Below are 19,703 nucleotides of genomic sequence, written 5' to 3' on the forward strand. Positions count from 1 at the left end.
ATGTGTCCTCATCACATATTCTGTCCCCAGTGCTTGCTCACAAGTGTCATTCTTCTACTCCTGTCTGTTGACCAACAAACAGAGGTGCAAACTCATCAGAACCTGTTGCTCCTCCTGCTGACATCTGCCAAGGAGATATGCCACTGGCTTTCTCTTCCAATTGCAAAAGATCAGGAGAACAAATACTTCAGCTTGCTCTTCTGAAGTCGATTTGTGGGTGCACTGCCCCCATTGCCATGGTCTTTGCTTAGTCCTCCAGGTAGAGCTGAGGGTAGCTGAAACAAGGACTAGTTGCAAACCCTTGTGCTGCCCAGCATGCCATGGAGTCACAGCACAAAGGTGCAGGGAGCATCATCTCAAAGGCTCAGTGCTTCCTCACCAGCAAATAAGGTGGTGCAGTTTCTTCCATGTCTTTTGAGAGGCCCTCAGCTGGGAAAGGAAAGAGGATCCTAAGCCAAGCTTGTCTCTCTTGCTCCTTGAAAGAAGGCAGCAGCCAAAAAGGGGGTAAGAGACAACTGCAAACATCCCAGAAAGTCAGAGGTGAGAGCTGGCTCATCCCATCATCGATGTGAGGGCAGCACACCCCCAGTGAGGAGCAGACCTCAATCTCCTTGAGGAGAAGTTAAGGAGAGGAGCCCCCAGGACAGGAGCGCAGAGCAGGAGCGAGGGGCTGCAGCGGCGCAGGCAGGAGCAGCTCTCCATATTTCAGCTGCAGTTCCATTCTGCAGAGCTAAGTGGCTGGGAATAAACATCCGTCATCCCTGCGTGATAAGCGATGTTTGCTGGGATAGAGGGTGACAGAAATCTATATCACATCAATGTCCTATTAATACTGCATTAAGCATAGAGAGTTTGCTCTCCTCATTGCAGCCTGGTAATGGGTATCGGCATGTCCTCAAGCCAGGCAGCATCCAAGAGCAGGGGGATGCTTGCAGGAGGAAGGAAGGAAGGAGGAAAGCTTCACCATGAAGAGAGAGATTCCTTGCTGAGTATGTCCTTGCTCTAGCAACACCTCAGTGCTGAGGAGAGAGACTGGGAGCACCTTTGCTTACAGCTGGACAGCAGCTCTGCAGGAGGTGGGTGGCAGAAGACAGATGATAGCTTGCATCAGCAAAGGCTGAGCTGCACATCGAGGAGCTTCCCCAGCCCAGAGGAGTTCTCCTCTCTACAAGTGACAGCAAATGAAGTATTTGTGTCCAAGGTCTGCACAGGGGGAAAGAAAAAACCCTCTGGCACAAAAACCACGGGGAGAAGGGGAGCAACAAATACTCTCCAGCTCAGGTTTAAGTTGAGCAGAGCACATCAGATCAAACAAACCCCTTGCAGCCAGAGCTCCCCAAAGCATGGTTAATTTAAAAGGTGAATCATGAAACTTTCCAGCCTCAAGCAAAGCCACCAGTGAAGTCAGGAGTTTTGCCCAAGTAAGGTCCTGGGGACTCAAATACAATACACACACCAAATCCAGCCCTGCCTGGGGTCTTGAAGCCCAGGTTTTGCCTTATGAACAACAAGGAAATGTAAAATTGTAATGGTTTGCAGCCTGCCAGCTTCTTGTTGGCACCCAAAGGCACTGCCTGTGGCGGGGGGTTTGGTTCCAGCCCCACTGCCTTGCAACCCTGGAGCTCAGAGGCGGTGATTTGCTGTGCATTTCCATGCGTGCACAGTTGTCACTAGTGCTGCATTCCACCCCCATGGCGTCTTCCATAGGAGAAGTGGGTCCAGATGCCACCCCCAAGAATCTCAGTGAACTTTTCAGATCCTAATCAAATAGTTCCATGAAACCAAATCCTGCTGCCAGCAGCTTTCCCTGCAACTCACCCAGCTCTGATGAGCCCCACAGGGCAAACGCTCAGAGCAAAACTCACTCCTTTGAGCTTTGGGTTCTGCTACACTGCACAGCTGCATCAGCACCTACATCCTGCAATGGCCAGCACACAGACTAAAGATTTGAGAGAGCACAGGAGGGGAAGGAAAGGAAAGAAAACCACCAACACAGGGGAGCCCTCTCTGCCCCCAAGCCATCAGGGTTTGTAAATCATTCTGAGATGAGGTGCTATGCAAAATGTGAAATACAGAATTAACAGCACAGAAAGCCCACACTACCTTCAGCTTCTCCACTCCTGCCTAATCATTGCCCTCCTTCTCCCCTCCCTCCCAACAGGCCCAATTGAGCAGATTAGAATGGAAATCAAAGGGAGAGCTGGGTACATCCATTGGGTTAACCCCATTGCTCCAGCAAGGGAACCACGGCGAGAACAGCTCCAGCTCACAGCACCCAAGAGGGGCTGCCCCAGAAACACCTCCACAGGCACACTGGCTGCAGCTCTCCATCCCTGACAGGAGGGGATTAGATTTAGGGTTAAAGTAGCAGATTAAAGTGAAAATCAAAGGCAGAGCTGGGTGCATCCATTGGTTTGACCCCATTGCTCCAACAAGGGAGCCACAGCGAGAACAGCTCCAGCTCACAGCACCCAAGAGGGGCTGCCTCAGAAACACCTCCACAGGCACAGTGGCTGCAGCTCCCCATCCCTGACAGGAGGGGATTAGATTTAGGGTTAAAGTAGCAGATTAGAATGAAAATCAAAGGCAGAGCTGGGTGCATCCATTTGGTACACCCTATCGCTCCAGCAGGTAAAGCACAGCGAGAACAGCTCCAGCTCTGGCTCTCAGCACCCAGGAGGGGCTGCCCCAGAAACACCTCCACAGGCACAGTGGCTGCAGATCCCCATCCCTGACAAGAGGAGCAGCTGTTTCCAAGTACTTAATGCTGAATGAGTTTCTGCAAGTTGGGAGATTGGCCTCCTCCCTGTTCCCAGGGACTGAGTTATGTCTCCTGCACTCATGAGTCAGCAGCAGCCAAAGGGAGAGCAGAGGCAGCTTCAGTGCAGCACTCCCTGCATACGAATGGGCCACAAAGATAGCACAAACTGTGGGGGGTGTGGGGTGTGGATTTGTTCCCTGTTTTGTGCTAGCTTTTTATTGTTCCACTTCTACCTGGAGCCAAGGTGCACCAAAAGGATGATCAATAGCAAGAGAGGAACATGATCCAAACCTCCTGCATCGCTCAGAGCTGGGAAGAGGCCTGGGAGAACTCAAGCACCAGCTGTGAACCACGTGTCGGGGAGGCTGCAGCTCACCACTCACATGGGAAGCGGTGCAGAGCTCCCAGAAAAGCATCCTGTTGCCCAGCACTTCTCTATTATGCTGAGAATTCAGGAGTGCAAACCAGAAAGGACCCCTTGATCACCACCTGCTCGTCTAATCAGCCCAGTTTACAACCCAGGTTTACACAGGGAAGATGGCAAAACCTTTTCAGAAGCCCGTGATAACAAAGACACCCAGCATCTAAGCCTCCAAGCCTCCTGCTCTTTACCTCCACACATCTGCCTCATCTATGGCCACGTGCCCTGAGCTTCTCCCTGGTCCAGTGGGGAGCCAAGGAGGCAGCCCCATGGCTGGGAAACAGCTGGAGGAGAAAGAGGAGGCAGGTCCTTTCCCCGGCTAAGCAGGGGTCACATCCATCCCTGTGCCCCCAGGCGGCTCTTACTCACATCTGGGACCTCATGCTTGGCCCCAGCGAGGCAAAGCCCAGCTTCAAATGGCACTTTCAGGCAAGGGGGGGGGGGGGGGGAAGGTGACAGGTGGGTGACAGAGGGAGGGTGAAGGGAGGTGAAGGTGAGGGTGGAAAGTCTTCTCTGGCAGCACCTACATGTATGTTGTGATTTCTGAGACCTGAGATTGGCTTTGGTTTCTGGACCATACCAAGACCCATTCTCCTCAAAAAACCTCCTGCTTTTCTTCCTCATTCTCTTAACCTCTTCCTCCTGGCCCTCCTTCCCCCTACCCCGGCGAGCCCTCCCCCGGTGCTGGGGGGGTGGGCCGCGGCCGGAGGAGGCACTCACAGGTGTCTGGCTTGTGGCAGTTGTGGCCCTGCCGGAAGTACTGGGGGTTCTCGATGACGGGGATGCGGGTCATGCCGATCACCACCGTGTCCGGCCCGGCCTCCAGCGACGAGGGCGTCGTGATGCCGTGGTTGATGTGGTGCAGGGGACTGGCTGAATCCTCCTCTCCGCTGATCACCGCCACGGGACCTGCGAACACCACACGCATCCGTCAGGCACAAGGGAAGGAAGCAGACCCCCGAGCCCTGCTGGCCAGCTGGGGTGGCCCATGTGCCTCCCCCTCCCCAAGCCCCACAGCACCCATGTGATGTCCTTGACTGCTTCCATGGACCAGGTCCCCAAAACACCAGTTCCGGTAGAACAGAACAGAATAGAATTAACCAGGGTGGAAAAGACCTTCGAGATCATCCAGTCCAACCTATCACCCAACACCATCTCATCGACTAAACCATGGCACCAAGCACCCCATCCAGTCTCTTCCTGAACACCTCCAGTGATGGTGACTCCACCACCTCCCTGGGCAGCACATGCAATGGTCAATCTCTCTTGCTGGGAAGAACATCTTCCTAACATCCAGCCTAAACCTCCCCTGGCACAGCTTGAGACTGTGTCCTCTTGTTCTGGTGCTGGTTCTTGTGCTGGTGCTGGGAGAAGAGACCGACCCCCACCTGGCTACAACCTCCCTTCAGGTAGTTGTAGACAGCAATAAGGTCTCCTCTTAGCCTCCTCTTCTCCAGACTAGAGGACTGGAAAGACATTGAGGTGTTGGAGTGTGTCTGCCAGAGAAGGGCAAGGAGGCTGGTGAGGGGTTTGAGGGTACTGTGCAAGGAGCAGCTGAGGGAGCTGGGGTTGTTTAGCCTGGAGAAGAGAAGGCTGAGAGGAGATCTCGTTGCTCTCTATAGCCACCTGAAAGGAGGTTGGAGTGAGGCTGGTGCTGGTCTCTCCTCCCAGGTAACCAGCAACAGGACCAGAGGAAATTGGTTTGAGTTGTGCCAGGGGAGGGTTAGGTTGAACATGAGGAAAAACTTCATCAGTGAGAGTGTGACCAGAGGCACCCACTCCAATTCATTCACTGCCCCTTCTTCTGTTGCAGGGCACAAGTGAGCAGAGGCTGTCCCTTCCTTCCTGACACCCAGCCCTCAGATATCTATAGACATCAATTAAATGCCCTCTCAGTCTTCTCCTCTCCAGACTAAACAGCCCCAGGTCTCTCAGCCTTTCCTCATAAGGCTCTAGTCCCTTCATCATCCTTCTAGGTTATGGAGTCTCCTCTGGAGACTTTGAAGCCCTGTCTGGATGTGTTCCTGTGCAACCTGCGCTAGATTCTATGTTCCTGCTCTGGCAGGGGAGTTGGACTCAAAGATCTCCAGAGGTCTCTTCCAACCCCCAACATCCTGTGATTCCCTGCTACAGATGGTCAGCCAACAACCATGGTCTAGCTCCCCCAGCCTCCTGCTGCAGCCATGACTCCTAACACCCAAGTGCCTGCTCCCAAGAGCATCACTGCTCTAGTTGGGCCCTAACCAATGGCAGGCTGGTTCCCATAGGTAAAAATCAAGCCATGAAGGAAAGAACATCTACACCTGAGAGTCAGGGCCTGCTTCCCACACAGGGCTATTGCACAGCATTCATCTCCATCCCAGCTTTTGGCTTATGCTTGATTTTATTTTTAGACCTTCTAACTCCAGCCTTTTCTATCAGCTGCCAAAGCTGGAAACCTCAGGGGACATCAGGTCTGAACACATCCTTCCCCACTTCCATCTATTCTCACCCATCCTAGGGTCTGAGCTGCCAGCCAACATCACAAACACCTCCACCACCAAGGAAAACTTGAATCCATGCTGCAGCCATTCATGCTGTGTAAACACAGGATCCTGAGGAGCTGGGAGATGCAGGGGACTGCAGCACAGCAACCTTCCATGGGGACACCCCTTGCATATTCACATGGCAGGAAAAACCACACCTTGCTCCTCTCTGGATGCTACCAGGGGCTACAAGGAGCTCACTCAACACCAAGCAGAGATGCTGCATTCAGGTCTCAAACCCCCTAACCAGGGGCTACAAGGAGCTCACTCAACACCAAGCAGAGATGCTGCATTCAGGCTTCAAATCCCCTAACCAGGGGCTACAAGAAGCTCACTCAGTACCAAGCAGAAATGATGCATTCAGACTTCAAACCCCCTAACCAGGGGTTACAAGAAGCCCACTCTAAACCAAGCAGAGATGCTGTATTGAAGCTCCAGTCCCCCCTAACCAGGGGTATAGGAAGCTCACTCAACACCAAGCAGAGATGCTGTATTCAGGCTTCAATCCCCCTAACCAGGAGCTACAAGAAGCTCACTCCAAAGCAAGCCAAGGTGCTGCATTGAAGCTTCAACCCCCTAACCAGGGGCTACAAGAAAAGCTCACTCCAAGCCGAGCAGAGGTGCTGCATGGAGGCTTCAACCCTATTCAGAGAAGCCTGTCTTTTACCTAGCCTGCATAGCAAATGCCTCTCCTCCCATCAATAATCTACTTCTAATGGCACAATTACTGTATTATGTAGCACTAGCAACAAAGAAGGGAGTCTTCAAGCCATTTTCCTCTCCAGAGCTTCTGGGAGAAGAGGGTGAAAGCTGGCTCTGTGAAGTCATTTTGCCTGCATTAATCTAGGCTAAAGGCTGCTCATTTCTTTTTGGAGTTTCAAGGATTGTTTGCTCTTCCAAGTGGGCTATAATAAAGTTCTTGTGTAACTAGCAGAGTCCTGGCAGCCATGACAGGTGTGACAGTCACAAGGAAAGAAATAGACAGATGAGTCTGTCCCTTTACTGGGAATTTCTTCTGGCAGGTTCTGGTGGGTTTGGGTTGGTTCTTTTTACATTACACCCCAAGCCCAGGTGACTTCCAGCTTTCAAGATGCAGAGGCAAACAATTCAGCTGCAAACTTCAGCTGCAGGATGCCTCTGCTAGGGAGCTCCCACACTGGATTTCTCCCAGCACACAAAGCAAACAGGCAGTTTGGCTTTCAGTGCTTGGGGGCTTTTTGTCTGTCTGTGCTCTCAGTTCTCTGCATGCAAACCAAGAGGCTGGGGTCTTGCATGGTTTCTTCTGGCTGTTCCCTGGACAAGAGCATCACTGCTCTAATCTCATGACCTCTGCATGTCAAGGTGCAGCTCACAAAACAAGGCACATCACAAAACAAGGCACACCAGCTAGTACAGGCTGTTGTAAGTAGTTTGAGGAGAGAACATCGAGTTCTCCCTTGCAATGGAGTAGTGGAAGAGGCTACTGAGGGCTGATTGCTTTCCCCAAACAACCAAGGTGTTGCTCCCAGGGGAGGTACTGAATCATAGAATCTATAAGGTTGGAAAAAACCTCAGAGATCATCAAGTCTAACCTATCACCCAGCACCTCATGACTGCTAAACCACTCCAAGTGCCACATCCAAGCCTTTTTTGAACACCTCCAGGGATGGTGACTCCACCACCTCCCTGGGCATCACATTCCAATGGCCAATCACTCTCCCCATGAAGAATTTCTTCCTAACATCCAGCCTAAACCTCCCCTGGTGCAGCTTGAGACTGTGTCCTCTTGTTCTGGTGCTGCTTGCCTGGGAGAAGAGACCAACCCCTACCTGGCTACACCCCCTGGGTGAAAAGGTGGTCAGCCTCTGTTCCAGCCTGGCCGGACAGCCACTGCCAACCTGCCCCTTTGCAATGCCAGGAGAAGAGACAACCATGAAGACAGAAATTTAGGACCAAAATGAAGGTGATGTTAACCAACTTGAAAATGCTGCTTTTGGAAATGTCACCAGAAGCAATGCTGTTCTCTCTTCCCTCCTACAGCTCCTCTACAGCCAACTCCTCTTTCCCAGGAATGACACCTCATTCAAACACCACCGTTCCCAGGCTCATCTCCACCCTTGTTTCTCCCTCAGCCTCCCTGTCAGGCTATGCTCCATCCATCCCAGCAATGTTCCAGCTCTTCTTGCTTTGCTTCCATTCTGATAAGCTGGGGTTGGTCAGCCTGGAGAAGACTCCAGGGGGACCTGAGAGCTGCCTTCCAATAAATGAAGGGATCCTGCAAGAAGGCTGCAGAGGGGCTTTTCATCAGGGTGTCTAGAGACAGGACAAGGGGGAATGGTTTGAAGCTGAGGCAGAGCAGGGTTAGACTGAAGCTGAGGTAGAAGTTCTTCAGTAGGAGGTTGGTGAGACTCTGGAATAGGTTGCCCAGGGAGGTTGTGGCTGCTTCCTGTCTGGGGATGTTGAAGGCCAGGTTGGATGAGGCCTTGAGCAACCAAATGCAGTTGAGAGTAGTCTCTGCCCATGGTGGGGAGGTTGGAGGAGATGATCTCTGAGGTCCCTTCTAACCTAAGCCATTCTCTGATCTCTTAAAGAGTGAACAAATACTCTTCCAGATTGCCCTCAAAACTGCTTCTCAAAACAATCTCCTGGCACTCTCCACTCAGCCTTCCTCCTCCCTGGGGCTAAACTGGAGTTTGGCTTGGTGTCTTCCTACACCTTCTTGCTTGTCTGGAAGCTCCATGAGAGAGGATATACCTTTTAATCCACCCTATTCTATTCCTGAATTGCCTGGTTCCTTCACAGCCTTCTAGAGACAATTTGTTACTTAAGGAAGATAAAGCCACAGAGCAGGGAGCCCTGTTTGCATGATCACATCAGAATGCTTCAATTATTTATCAAGGATAAGAGCCATACATTGTGAGAAAGCCCAGGCTCAGGAATCCAGGCTACTTTAGACCTAACCACAGATTAGAAGAGATAATGGTCACTTCATACACATCCATAACACAATGAAAGCTCCAGGGCAGACAGGTGAAGAAGCAACAAAAACTCCAGCTTGCTATCACAGTAACCTCCCCAAAGCAGCAGTAGGGGGGGGGGGGGGGAAAGATGATGGAAGGAGTAGCAAATGTGACCTCCAAGGAAAAAGGGAAAGAATTATGCTTTGTGCTGAGAGCAGATGACTGTAGGGACACATGATAACAGCCTTCAAATATGTAAAAGGTTGCAGCAAAGAGAAATATAATAGCTGTTCTCCCTGTCCACTGGGGATAAAACAAGAAATAATAGGTTTAAATTGCACTGAGGGAGATTAGGGCTTGAATGTTTTCCCTAATGCCTCCAAGTATGGATGGTTGAGCCCTGGAACAGATAACCCAGAGATGCTGAGGGGCTCAGCCACTGCTGAGCTGGGAAGGGAAAGGTTAAAGAAACTCCTTTCAAGGACAGTTTAGCTACAGGGCCTGGAGCTGTTCAGAGCCTTCCCAGACTGCAGCACTTTCCACTAAAAAAAAACCCCACAACCTTCAGCAAGGAGTGCTGCTCTCTTATTGATGCTTCCAAAAAAGCTCCAAGCAGACCTGCAGACCAGGTTTGGGCAGCAGCTGTGACACTGTGAGTGCAGCACTGGACCAGAATTGGTCTCTGCCATGGGGTTTCAGAAAAAGACAGCTCCATCCACGTCCCAGGCCACATGCTAAGGACAGAAACGGAGTTTGCTGAAGCAGAAAGTGATGAGGTGAGTGGTCACAGCTCAAGTACTGGCTTCAATTCTGGGTGCCACAGGACTGGAAAGACATGGAGGTGCTGGAGGGTGTCCAGAGAAGAGCAGTGAAGCTGGGGAGGGGTTTGCAGGGCATCATACAAGGAACAGCTGAGAGAGCTGGGGTTGTTTAGCCTGGAGGAGAGAAGGCTGAGAGGAGATCTCATTGCTCTCTACAGCTACCTGAAAGGATCACAGAATCACCAAGGTTGGAAGAGACCTCAAAGATCAGCAAGTCCAACCTGCCACCACAGACCTCATGACTGAACCATGGCACCAAGTGCCACATCCAATCCCTTCTTGAACACCTCCAGGGATGTTGGAGTGAGGCTGATGTTGGTCTGTTCTCCCAGGTAAGCAGTGACAGGATGAGAGGAAATGGGTTTGAGCTGTGCCAGGGGAGGTTTAGATTGGACATTAGGGGAAGAAAACTTCTTCAGTGAGAGAGTGGTGAGGGGTTGGAACAGGCTGGCCAGGGGTGTGCAAGAAGCTGCAGATATGGTGTTTCAGGACATGGCTTAGTGGCCATGGTATTTGGGTTATGGTTGGACTCAATGCCCTCCAAGGTCTTTTCCAGCTTTAGTGGTTCAATGATCCTGAGTGCTGAGGGCTGCAGGGAAACACCACCCCTCTCACCAGCCCTCTCACCACCTCTGCCTCCAGGAGCTGTTGCTCAGAACACCATCTTTCTGATAAAAAAGGCTGCCTGTAAGAGCTCACTGTGCCATCCACGTCTGCCTGGGTACTGTAAAGCAGCCATATAATTAACCTACTTAATTAGGAACTGTATATGACCCATGCCTAGGAAAAAAAGCAATCCAAAGCACTCTCCTGGTAAAGTGGGTCACCATGCCTTGCATAGCAAGCACTGAAGCAGCCCTCATTAAACTCCAGTACGTCTCACATATCAAATCCCTTCCTCCTCTGACTTCAAGCCTTTGCTGGCACTTCCCTGTTTCCCTGATCTTAATCTTAAATGCTGCTCTTCAAAGGGCCAGGTCACTGAGTGGCAAGTAGAGCACCGCAAGGCAGGAGCCCTCAGCCCTAGATTTACAACTCAGGGCTATACACACACAGCCCCCAGCACCTTTAGTTTGAAACACAGATAGAAAAGGAACCCCTGACTTCAGATTAGCAGGAAAACAAGCAGATTAAATAATGATAATCACAGAATCACCAAGGTTGGAAGAGACCTCAAAGATCATCAAGTCCAACCTGTCACCACAGACCCCATGACTAAACCATGGCACCAAGTGCCACATCCAGTCTCTTCCTAAACACCTCCAGGGATGGGGACTTCACCACCTCCCTGGGCAGCACATTCCAATGGCCAACAACTCTCTCTGGGAAGAACTTTCTCCTCACCTCAAGCCTAAACTTCCCCTGGCACAGCTTGAGACTGTGTCCTCTTGTTCTGGTGCTGATTGCCTGGGAGAAGAGACCAAGCCCCTCCTGGCTACAACCACCCTTCAGGTAGTTGTAGAGAGCAAGAAGGTCTCCCCTGAGCCTCCTTTTCTGCAGGCTAAGCAACCCCAGCTCCCTCAGCCTCTCCTCACAGGGCTGTGCTCAAGGCCTCTCCCCAGCCTTGTTGCCCTTCTCTGGACACCTTCAAGGATCTCAGTGTCCTTCTTAAACTGAGGAGCCCAGAACTGGACACAGTACTCAAGGTGTAGCCTGACCAGTGCTGAGCACAGGGCACAATGACTTCCCTGCTCCTGCTGGCCACACTATTCTTGATGCAGGCCAGGATGCCATTGGCCTTCTTGGCCACCTGGGCACACTGCTGGCTCATGTTCAGCTGCTGTCAATCAACACCCCCAGGTCCCTCTCTGCTTGGCAGCTCTCCAGCCACTCCAACCCCAGCCGAAGCTTACAGACATTCCACCCTGGTGCTGCAGATGAAACCAAGCCCTCCCCCAGGGCTGCTCTCTGCACCAGCAGGGCAGGCAACTGAAACTCATAAAACAATAAGCCAAAGCCCAACAAATACAATTAAAAAAAAGAGAAGCTAGCTGTGCTCAGAGCAAGATTGCATTTACTGTCTCATAAAGAGAGCCTCGGCCTGTCAGCCAGGCAAAAGGAAATCAATTTCTTAATTTTTATTGGCAGCTGTGGGCAGGAGGCCAAGGCAGAGCGCGGTGCCTGCGCAGGACCTGCCTGGAGCCAGACTGCCCTGGGCTCCAGCCCACCCTCTGCCCTCCTGCAAAGGGAAGCAGCAGCTTCTCCTCGGCTCTGGGGTCACCAGTCCCAACCACAAGATGATTCACCACGTGATGCCTCTTTCCCCTGAGCCACAGAAGATCCCTTTCTTGTATAAAACGTTGGGCTTTAACTGGAGGCCTCCCTGTCTCCAGCTCTGTGTGCTCCTCTCTGTCAGCACCACCTCAGCCACATCCAAGCAGCATTTTGCGCACTCATACAGCTCAGCTCTGTTTCCCTCACTTATCCCTGCACCCTTGTACACCACCTGCCATGGGAGCTGGAGGGCATTGCTGCAGAGGCTGGCCTCTAGAGCAGGGCTCTTGCTCTGGCCATGCCATGCCCAGCTGCAGAGAAGAAGAGAATAGAATTAACCAGGTTGGAAAAGACCTTTGTGATCATCAAGTCCAGAGCCTGCAAAGGTGCCAACCTCTCCTCTGCCATGGCCCAAGGGGCAGAGACTCTCCCATCACACATATAAACATTCATGTTCCTGAGCTTCACAAGCAGATCAAGACTCTAAGAACATACATTTGACCTCTCAAATAGGTCTTGCTCCAAACCCTCAGCTTCCAGCCCCTCCAGCAGCAAAGGCAGGAGAAAATGGCCAGGCAACAATCCCTTTCCCCCTCTCCTGGATGAAATGATGACTTTGGGTCCCTTACCATCTTGGGGAGATGAAGCTCCTGCTGAACACTGGGGTGAAAGCAAGCAAGGGCTGGGTCCAGGGACTCTGCACCCATCACTGCTCAGGTTGAACACATGGCTCTTCCCCCACCCCACTGCCACCTTCCACTGTCTTAAAAATCACAGGTGCATCAAACAGCTCTGCCAGCCCCATCCTCAAGTGGGCAATCCCTACAAAGGTGATCCTTGAAGCACTATGTCTCCTGCTGCAAGAGTCTGCCAAAATGCTGCTGTTTATAGAAGCCCCTTGCCCCCATTACCAACGGCAATTTCCTTCTCTCTCTGAGTTCTTCAGGTGCTTGCAGAGGGGGAAGGCAGTTCTCACTGCCAGGGGGGACAGAGGCAGCAGGGCAGGGGGGACGCAGGCAGCCGGGCAGGGGGGACACAGGCAGGCAACAGGGCAGGGGGGACGCAGGCAGGCAGCCGGGCAGGGGGGGACGCAGGCAGGCAGCCGGGCAGGGGGGGACGCAGGCAGCAAGGCAGGGGGGACACAGGCAGCAAGGCAGGGGGGACACAGGCAGCAAGGCAGGGGGGACACAGGCAGCAAGGCAGGGCAGGGGGGACGCAGGCAAGCAGCAGGGCAGGGGGGACGCAGGCGGGCAGCTGGGCAGGGGGGACGCAGGCAGGCAGCCGGGCAGGGGGGGATGCAGGCAGCAAGGCAGGGGGGACACAGGCAGCAAGGCAGGGGGGACACAGGCAGGCAGCAGGGCAGGGGGGACGCAGGCAGGCAGCCGGGCAGGGGGGACGCAGGCAGGCAGCCGGGCAGGGGGGACGCAGGCAGCCGGGCAGGGGGGACGCAGGCAGGCAGCCGGGCAGGGGGGACGCAGGCAGGCAGCAGGGCAGGGGGGACGCAGGCGGGCAGCCGGGCAGGGGGGACGCAGGCGGGCAGCCGGGCAGGGGGGACGCAGGCAGGCAGCCGGGCAGGGGGGACGCAGGCAGGCAGCCGGGCAGGGGGGACGCAGGCAGGCAGCCGGGCAGGGGGGACGCAGGCAGCCGGGCAGGGGGGACGCAGGCAGGCAGCCGGGCAGGGGGGACGCAGGCAGGCAGCAGGGCAGGGGGGACGCAGGCGGGCAGCCGGGCAGGGGGGACGCAGGTGGGCAGCCGGGCAGGGGGGACGCAGGCAGCCGGGCAGGGGGGACGCAGGCAGCCGGGCAGGGGGGACGCAGGCAGGCAGCAGGGCAGGGGGGACGCAGGCAGGCAGCAGGGCAGGGGGGGACACAGGCAGGCAGCAGGGCAGGGGGGACGCAGGCAGGCAGCAGGGCAGGGGGGACGCAGGCAGGCAGCAAGGCAGGGGGGACGCAGGCGGGCAGCCGGGCAGGGGGGACGCAGGCGGGCAGCCGGGCAGGGGGGACGCAGGCGGGCAGCCGGGCAGGGGGGACGCAGGCGGGCAGCAAGGCAGGGGGGACGCAGGCGGGCAGCAAGGCAGGGGGGACGCAGGCGGGCAGCAAGGCAGGGGGGACGCAGGCAGGCAGCAGGGCAGGGGAGATGCAGGCAGCCGGGCAGGGGGGGACAGAGGCAGGCAGCAAGGCAGGGGGGACGCAAGCAGGCACCAGGGCAGGGGGGATGCAGCAGCCCTGTGCATCTCCTCCTTTTCCCATATCAACCTCCCTGGCAGACCCCAGTGTGGAGCATCCCTCCAATCTCACCGGGGACAGAGGATCCCCAAGCCTCTGACATTCCTCTCACGTCCCTTCCTTTCCTTTCCCCCCTTTCTCAAGTTTATTTATTGAGCTCAGACACGAATCCTATAAGCACTCACCCTCAGGAATGGAAACATTAAGATCAAATTGTATAAAATATGAATTCAATGCACATGGAGGCACGAATGCATAAATCCAGCAGAACAAGCAACAGGGAAATGCTTACAGTAAAAACGATGAGACAATCTGATAATTAAAAAGGGAAGGAGCTGAGAAGCCAGGGCTGCGCCTGACAGCCAAGCCAGCCAGCACCCACAGCAAGGCAAAGCAGCAAGTTCTTTTCACACCCAGACTGAAAGCTCCCAGCCCAGTGGCAGCAAAGCTCTTCAGCTCAGGAAGTGTATCAGCAGGAAAGGGACCACAAACAGGGCGTGGGGAGGGAAGCAGGAGAATGGTTTAGATCCTGCAGCACAAGGATGTGCTGGCCAAGTCATGACAAGCCAACACCTTCTCCCATGTAAGAGGGGATGGAAAGTGGGAAGCTGCTTCATTTGCCAACAAAAAGGGTTTTTCCCTGGTGAGGTCAGGTGAAGCAAGCAGATAATAGTGCAGACAACAGTATTTTGCCTGGCCCATTCTTCCCCTGCCAGGGGTTCATGCTCCCCATGGGATACAAGGAACCAGCTGGGCTCCAACACACCCATCCTTGCAGAGAAACCTCTTAAGGCAGCATTGTGGCATGACAGAGCCAGCACTAGCAGCTCCCACAGGACAGAAACGCACCTGGCTGAGGCAGAGCAGGAGGGAGCAGGGGCACCTGGAGAGCTGTATGCAGCCAACTTCCCTGCACAGTCCTGCTGCAGCCCTCCTGCCTCAGCCCCAAGGGCAAGGCTCAGAAAGGGCTGAGGCAGGGTGGGCAGCTGTTTGGTACCAGATGAACAATGAGACATCAAAATGAGGTCCCTGTTACCTTACCCCTCATGTACAGGGCCATCATTTCCAACCCTCTTTATGGGCTTGTCTCCATTTGAAGACCAGTCTTCAGTTCCTCCCCCAAGACCTCCACCACCCTGCTGCACCTATCTCCCACCTCCATAGGTGGCCATCATCCTACCTGCCCCAAATCCTCTGCTTATTGCCATTTACTTCCCTCCCCCCACTTCCTCCCCTCAGCTAGAGAAGGTTTGATTTTCTCCAAGCACAGTCCCCAGGCTGTCACCTCAGGGCCACCTTCAGCTCCAGAGTGGCACAGGTTTTACAAGGTGAGGGCTGGGCAGCAGCTGGGTGAAGGCCTGAGCAGCACCTATTAATCTGTTGGCTCACTCATCCCTATCACAGGCACAAGGCAAAAAATGATATCAGCATTTCATTCAAACAGCACTGCAGAGAGAGTGGGGGAGAGCATGGGCCCAATTGATTTCCAGCATGTCTGCTCCTTACCTCCAGGTATAAATACAACAGCAAAATCAATGGGAATAACATCAGATCAGCTTCCTAATCTCTTCTGTGTGCAAGACATGCTTTATACACTGCAGCATTTCCTACGGCTTGGCTACAGGGGGCCCTGGAACCTCCCCACCCCTCCGCGTTCCCAGGTGCAGCCAGTTCCTCACTCTCAGCTCCTCTGGTGAAAAGCTGCTGGAGCTGCAGACCTACAGCACAGCTCTTGCCCTGCTCCACGGAAGAGGTCTCCCAAAGCAAAGTGTCTTGCCCATGTAAGAGCAGCTCTGACATGCACTGTCTGAGCCCTGGGTCATGTTAGCACTTGCTGAAAGGGAGATACTTGCTCCCCAGCCCCCCCCCTTCCTGAGTGCATGGCAGCTTGCTCAGGGGTGATGGGCATCCAAGCATGCTCAGATTTGCTGCCAAGCACTCTGAGGTGCACAGGGGCATGGGCAAGGAGGCAGCAGTGTCTGCTTTCCCCACACTCCCAGGACCCTGTGGCTGTATTTGGTCATGGGCTTGGACATGGCCCTGATGGCACTTCACCCCTTGTGAGCATGCAGCACCCAGAGCCTGAGTGACCTCAAGCAAAGACCCAAGCCTGGAGCAGGACTGTCTGCTCAGCACTGAGCAGACACATTTCCTTTCTGCATTTCCAATTTATCATCAGCCCAAGGCTTTTATCCTCTCTCCTGGCCCCCAGCCACCACAGAGTGAGAGTGTGACACACTGATAAACCTTTTCTCCAAACCCTTGCCTGGGTGAATGTGTGAATGCAGCAGGAGGCTGGGGCAAGGGCTGACTGGCCAGCTGTCCAAGGGCCATCCTCTGCAGACTCCAGCTCAGCACTGAAGGGATGCTCTTCCCTCACCTCAAACCAGACCCTGGCTACATAGCTGCAAGGTGGAGAGGAAAGAGGAGTTTTAAGCTCCACATCAGATATACCCCCTGCAATTCAGCCAGCAAAGGACATGCACTAAGGCTGTGGCAACTGCACACCTTCAAGACTGTGGCCAGTGTTGGGTGAAAGCTTTGGGATGTGCTCAGAGTGCAGCTCCCTTAGCACAGGGGGACAACCAGTGACATCTTGGTGAGAGGCTCCACTGGCAGCTTCACCACATGCATGTCCTAGCCTGCTGCTGGATCACTGAATGACCTGAGCCAAGAGTGTGATGCTGCAGGAGCCTCTGTTTGTGCCAGGAAATACTTAGAACAGAGAGAACCACTGAAGGGCTCAGAGGCAACAGCTGGGATCACAACTCTCCTCCTGCCCAAGGATTTTCCTGACCTTTGCTGAGCCCAGTGCCCAATCCTGCTTAATAAACACCATCCATGGAGAGAAAGCCCTTCCAGAAGTGGCTCTGCAGCACAAGCCAGGGTAGCAGCACATCCTTCCCACCAGCCAGGAGCAGCAAATGCTGAAGGCAAGCATGGGGAACGTTTCTCCTTAGCTCCTTGCCTGTGTCCACCAGCCATCCCCTGTCCCCCCCCTTCCCAAATCTTGGCCACTGCAAGTTCTGTCTTGGGTTGTCTTGATCTGCTTGGAAAGCTCAGCTGCCATGAAGGCAAGCTGCTTGTCCTCTGGCTCCCATCTCTTACTGCAACGAGTGCCAATGGCAGTGTCACTATCAATTTCATAATGTTATTGGAGAGATGTGAAACTGGGCCAAGTCCCATACTCCTGACAGGCCATCCAAGGGGTGGGGATTGTGGGTAAGGAGACAGGAAAGGCAAAGGCTCCAGATCAATTAGCCTGACCAGGCTATCTTCCAGCCACATCACTCCCTGCTGACACCAGTACCTCCTGCCCAGAGCCTGCGACTGCGCCTGCCCCTATGCTGAGAATGTTTATTTTGTCCAGTGGTAACCAGAATCCCTCCAAACCCAAAGAGCTGTGTGTCCCCCTCCTCCAAACACCCAGTTTACCAAATTCCCACGACAGAAAGGTCTTCACAGAAAGAGTAATTGGCCACTGGAATGTGCTGCCCAGGGAGGTGGTGGAGTCACCATTCCTGGAGGTGCTCAAAAAAGGCTTGGATGTGGCACTTGGAGCCATGGTTTACTTGTCAGGAGGTGTCAGGTACAAGGTAATAGGTTGGACTTGATGATCTCTGAGGTCTTTGCCAACCTGGCTGATTCTAGGATCTGATGATCTAATGGCCTTGTTCCATCTCTGACTTCGAGTTCTTGTGGTGCAGCCTCCTTCTGTCCCAGACAGCCCCAAGAAACTCATCATCAGAATCAGTGTTTAGCATCTGCTGGTGAAGCAGTACAGAGCCCTGGGTGATGCTCAGGCATCTCATTTTGATCTACAACTCTGCTAGTAAAAACCAATGGTCCAGAAAATAATGTCCATGCCATTGGAATGTGCTGCCCAGGGAGGTGGTGGAGCCACTGTCCCTGGATGTGTTCGAAAATGGATTGGATGTGGCAGTTGGAGCCATGGTTTAGCTGTCAGGAGGGGTTAGCTACAAGGTAATAGGCTGGATTTGATGATCTCTGAGGTCTTTTCCAACCTTCTTGATTCTATGCTTTTGCTGTCATTACAGGACAGTCATTCTCAGGCCCCTTTATTTTAACTGAATATTCTGTCAAGATTAACCAAACAAAAAACCAATATCACATTAAGAACAACAAACAAATTCCCTACTCTGCCCTGCTCAGAGGTTTCAAAAGGAAGGAGCATTGCAGATGGGAAGGGCCTGGCACACAACACGTGGTTTGTGTCTGTGCTCTGTGTTTTTCTTCTTGGTTTGCTTTCAGGAACCTGCTTGGACACTGGAAGGCAGCTGGGCAGTATCACCATCTGCTTCTCATATATGAGTAGAGTAGAGTAGAGTAGAGTAGAGTAGAGTAGAGTAGAGTAGAGTAGAGTAGAGTAGAGTAGAGTAGAGTAGACCAGACCAGGTTGGAAGAGACCTTCAAGTTCATCGTGTCCAACCTATCAACCAATCCAACCCACGTAAACAACTAACCCATGGCACCCAGCACTACATCAAGTCTCCTCCTGAACACCTCCAATGATGGTGACTCCACCACCTCCCCAGGCAGCACAGTCCAATGGACAATCACTCTCTCTGTATAGAACTTCTTCCTAACATCCAGCCTAAACCTCCCCTGGCACAGCTTGAGACTGTGTCCTCTTGTTCTGGTGCTGCTTGCCTGGGAGAAGAGACCAACCCCCACCTGGCCACAACCTCCCTTCAGGGAGTTGTAGAGAGCAAGAAGGTCTCCCCTGAGCCTCCTCTTCTCCAGGCTAAGCGACCCCAGCTCCCTCAGCCTCTCCTCATAGGGCTGTGCTCCAAACCCCTCACCAACTTTGTTGCCCTACTCTGGACTCGTTCCAGCAAGTCAACCTCCTTCCTAAACTGAGGGGCCCAGAACTGGACACAGGACTCAAGGTGTGGCCTAACCAGTGCTGAGTACAGGGCAGAATGACCTCCCTAATCCTGTTGGCCACACTGTTCCTGATGCAGGCCAGGATGCCATTGGCCTTCTTGGCTGCCTGGGCACACTGCAGGCTCATGTTCAGCCTGCTATCAACCGGTACCCTCAGGTCCCTCTGTGCCTGGCCGCTCTCCAGCCACTCTGAGACCTGCAGAGGGAAACACTGGTTTGGGGGTTCCACCTGCCCCACTGAGACACTTAGCAAGTCCAAGAGGGTCCTGTGAACAGGGATACCAAAGAAACAAGGGAGAAAAGATTGGGAGATGCAGAAGGGAAGAGAGAACATCTCCCCAGTCAGGGAACTTGCTGCATTGCTGATCCACCAGCCCAAACAACCCCTTTAATAAATTAGAGAGCTATTAATTGAAATGGCTTCCTCTGTCCCCACGCTGCCAGTTAATCTGTAATTCAGATGGATCAGTCAGAAGGCAAGAGTCCAGCATATAAAATGATTAGTTCCTCCAAGGCCTGGGGAAATTTCCCTTTCTAACCAGCCTAGCACATTCCCCTCCTCACCGGTGAGCTGCAGGCATGGAGGTGGCTCCCACCAGAGGTCACTGAGCAATGCCATTTGCATCTCAATGCCGGTGCTAGCAAATGCAGGGCCTGTCACTGCCTTGCTGGGTTGGCATTTCTAGGGCGGGGGCTCTGCCACAGCCCTTGCAAGGAGCTTACTTCACACCTCCCGGTGCCTTCCTGCTCTGCAAGTCCTCAAAGGCTCGGCTCCCAGCCAGACAGCCTGACACCAATGCTTTTCAAGACCAGAGTTTTTATGCTGCAAGAGCATAAATCATCAATTAAAGCAGATAGGCTGGTCTGCAGAAATGCAGCAGCTACCAAT

General features: G+C 53.6%; 1 protein-coding gene across 3 annotated transcripts in view; it reads right to left on the minus strand.

Moving 5' to 3' along the window:
* NTRK3 (neurotrophic receptor tyrosine kinase 3) overlaps window positions 1-19,703 on the minus strand; it is a 287,748-nt gene that overhangs the window by 120,973 nt on the left and 147,072 nt on the right. For all 3 annotated transcript variants that reach the window (XM_068143397.1, XM_068143396.1, XM_068143398.1), the window contains exon 12: window positions 3,903-4,091. In XM_068143397.1, the coding sequence (XP_067999498.1) occupies window positions 3,903-4,091 (189 nt within the window). The remainder of the gene's footprint in view (window positions 1-3,902; window positions 4,092-19,703) is intronic.

Source organism: Melanerpes formicivorus, unplaced genomic scaffold (genome assembly GCF_026170545.1).
Source record: "Melanerpes formicivorus ecotype bairdi unplaced genomic scaffold, bMelFor1.0.p_v2 SCAF_10, whole genome shotgun sequence".
Taxonomy (NCBI): Eukaryota; Metazoa; Chordata; class Aves; order Piciformes; family Picidae; genus Melanerpes; species Melanerpes formicivorus.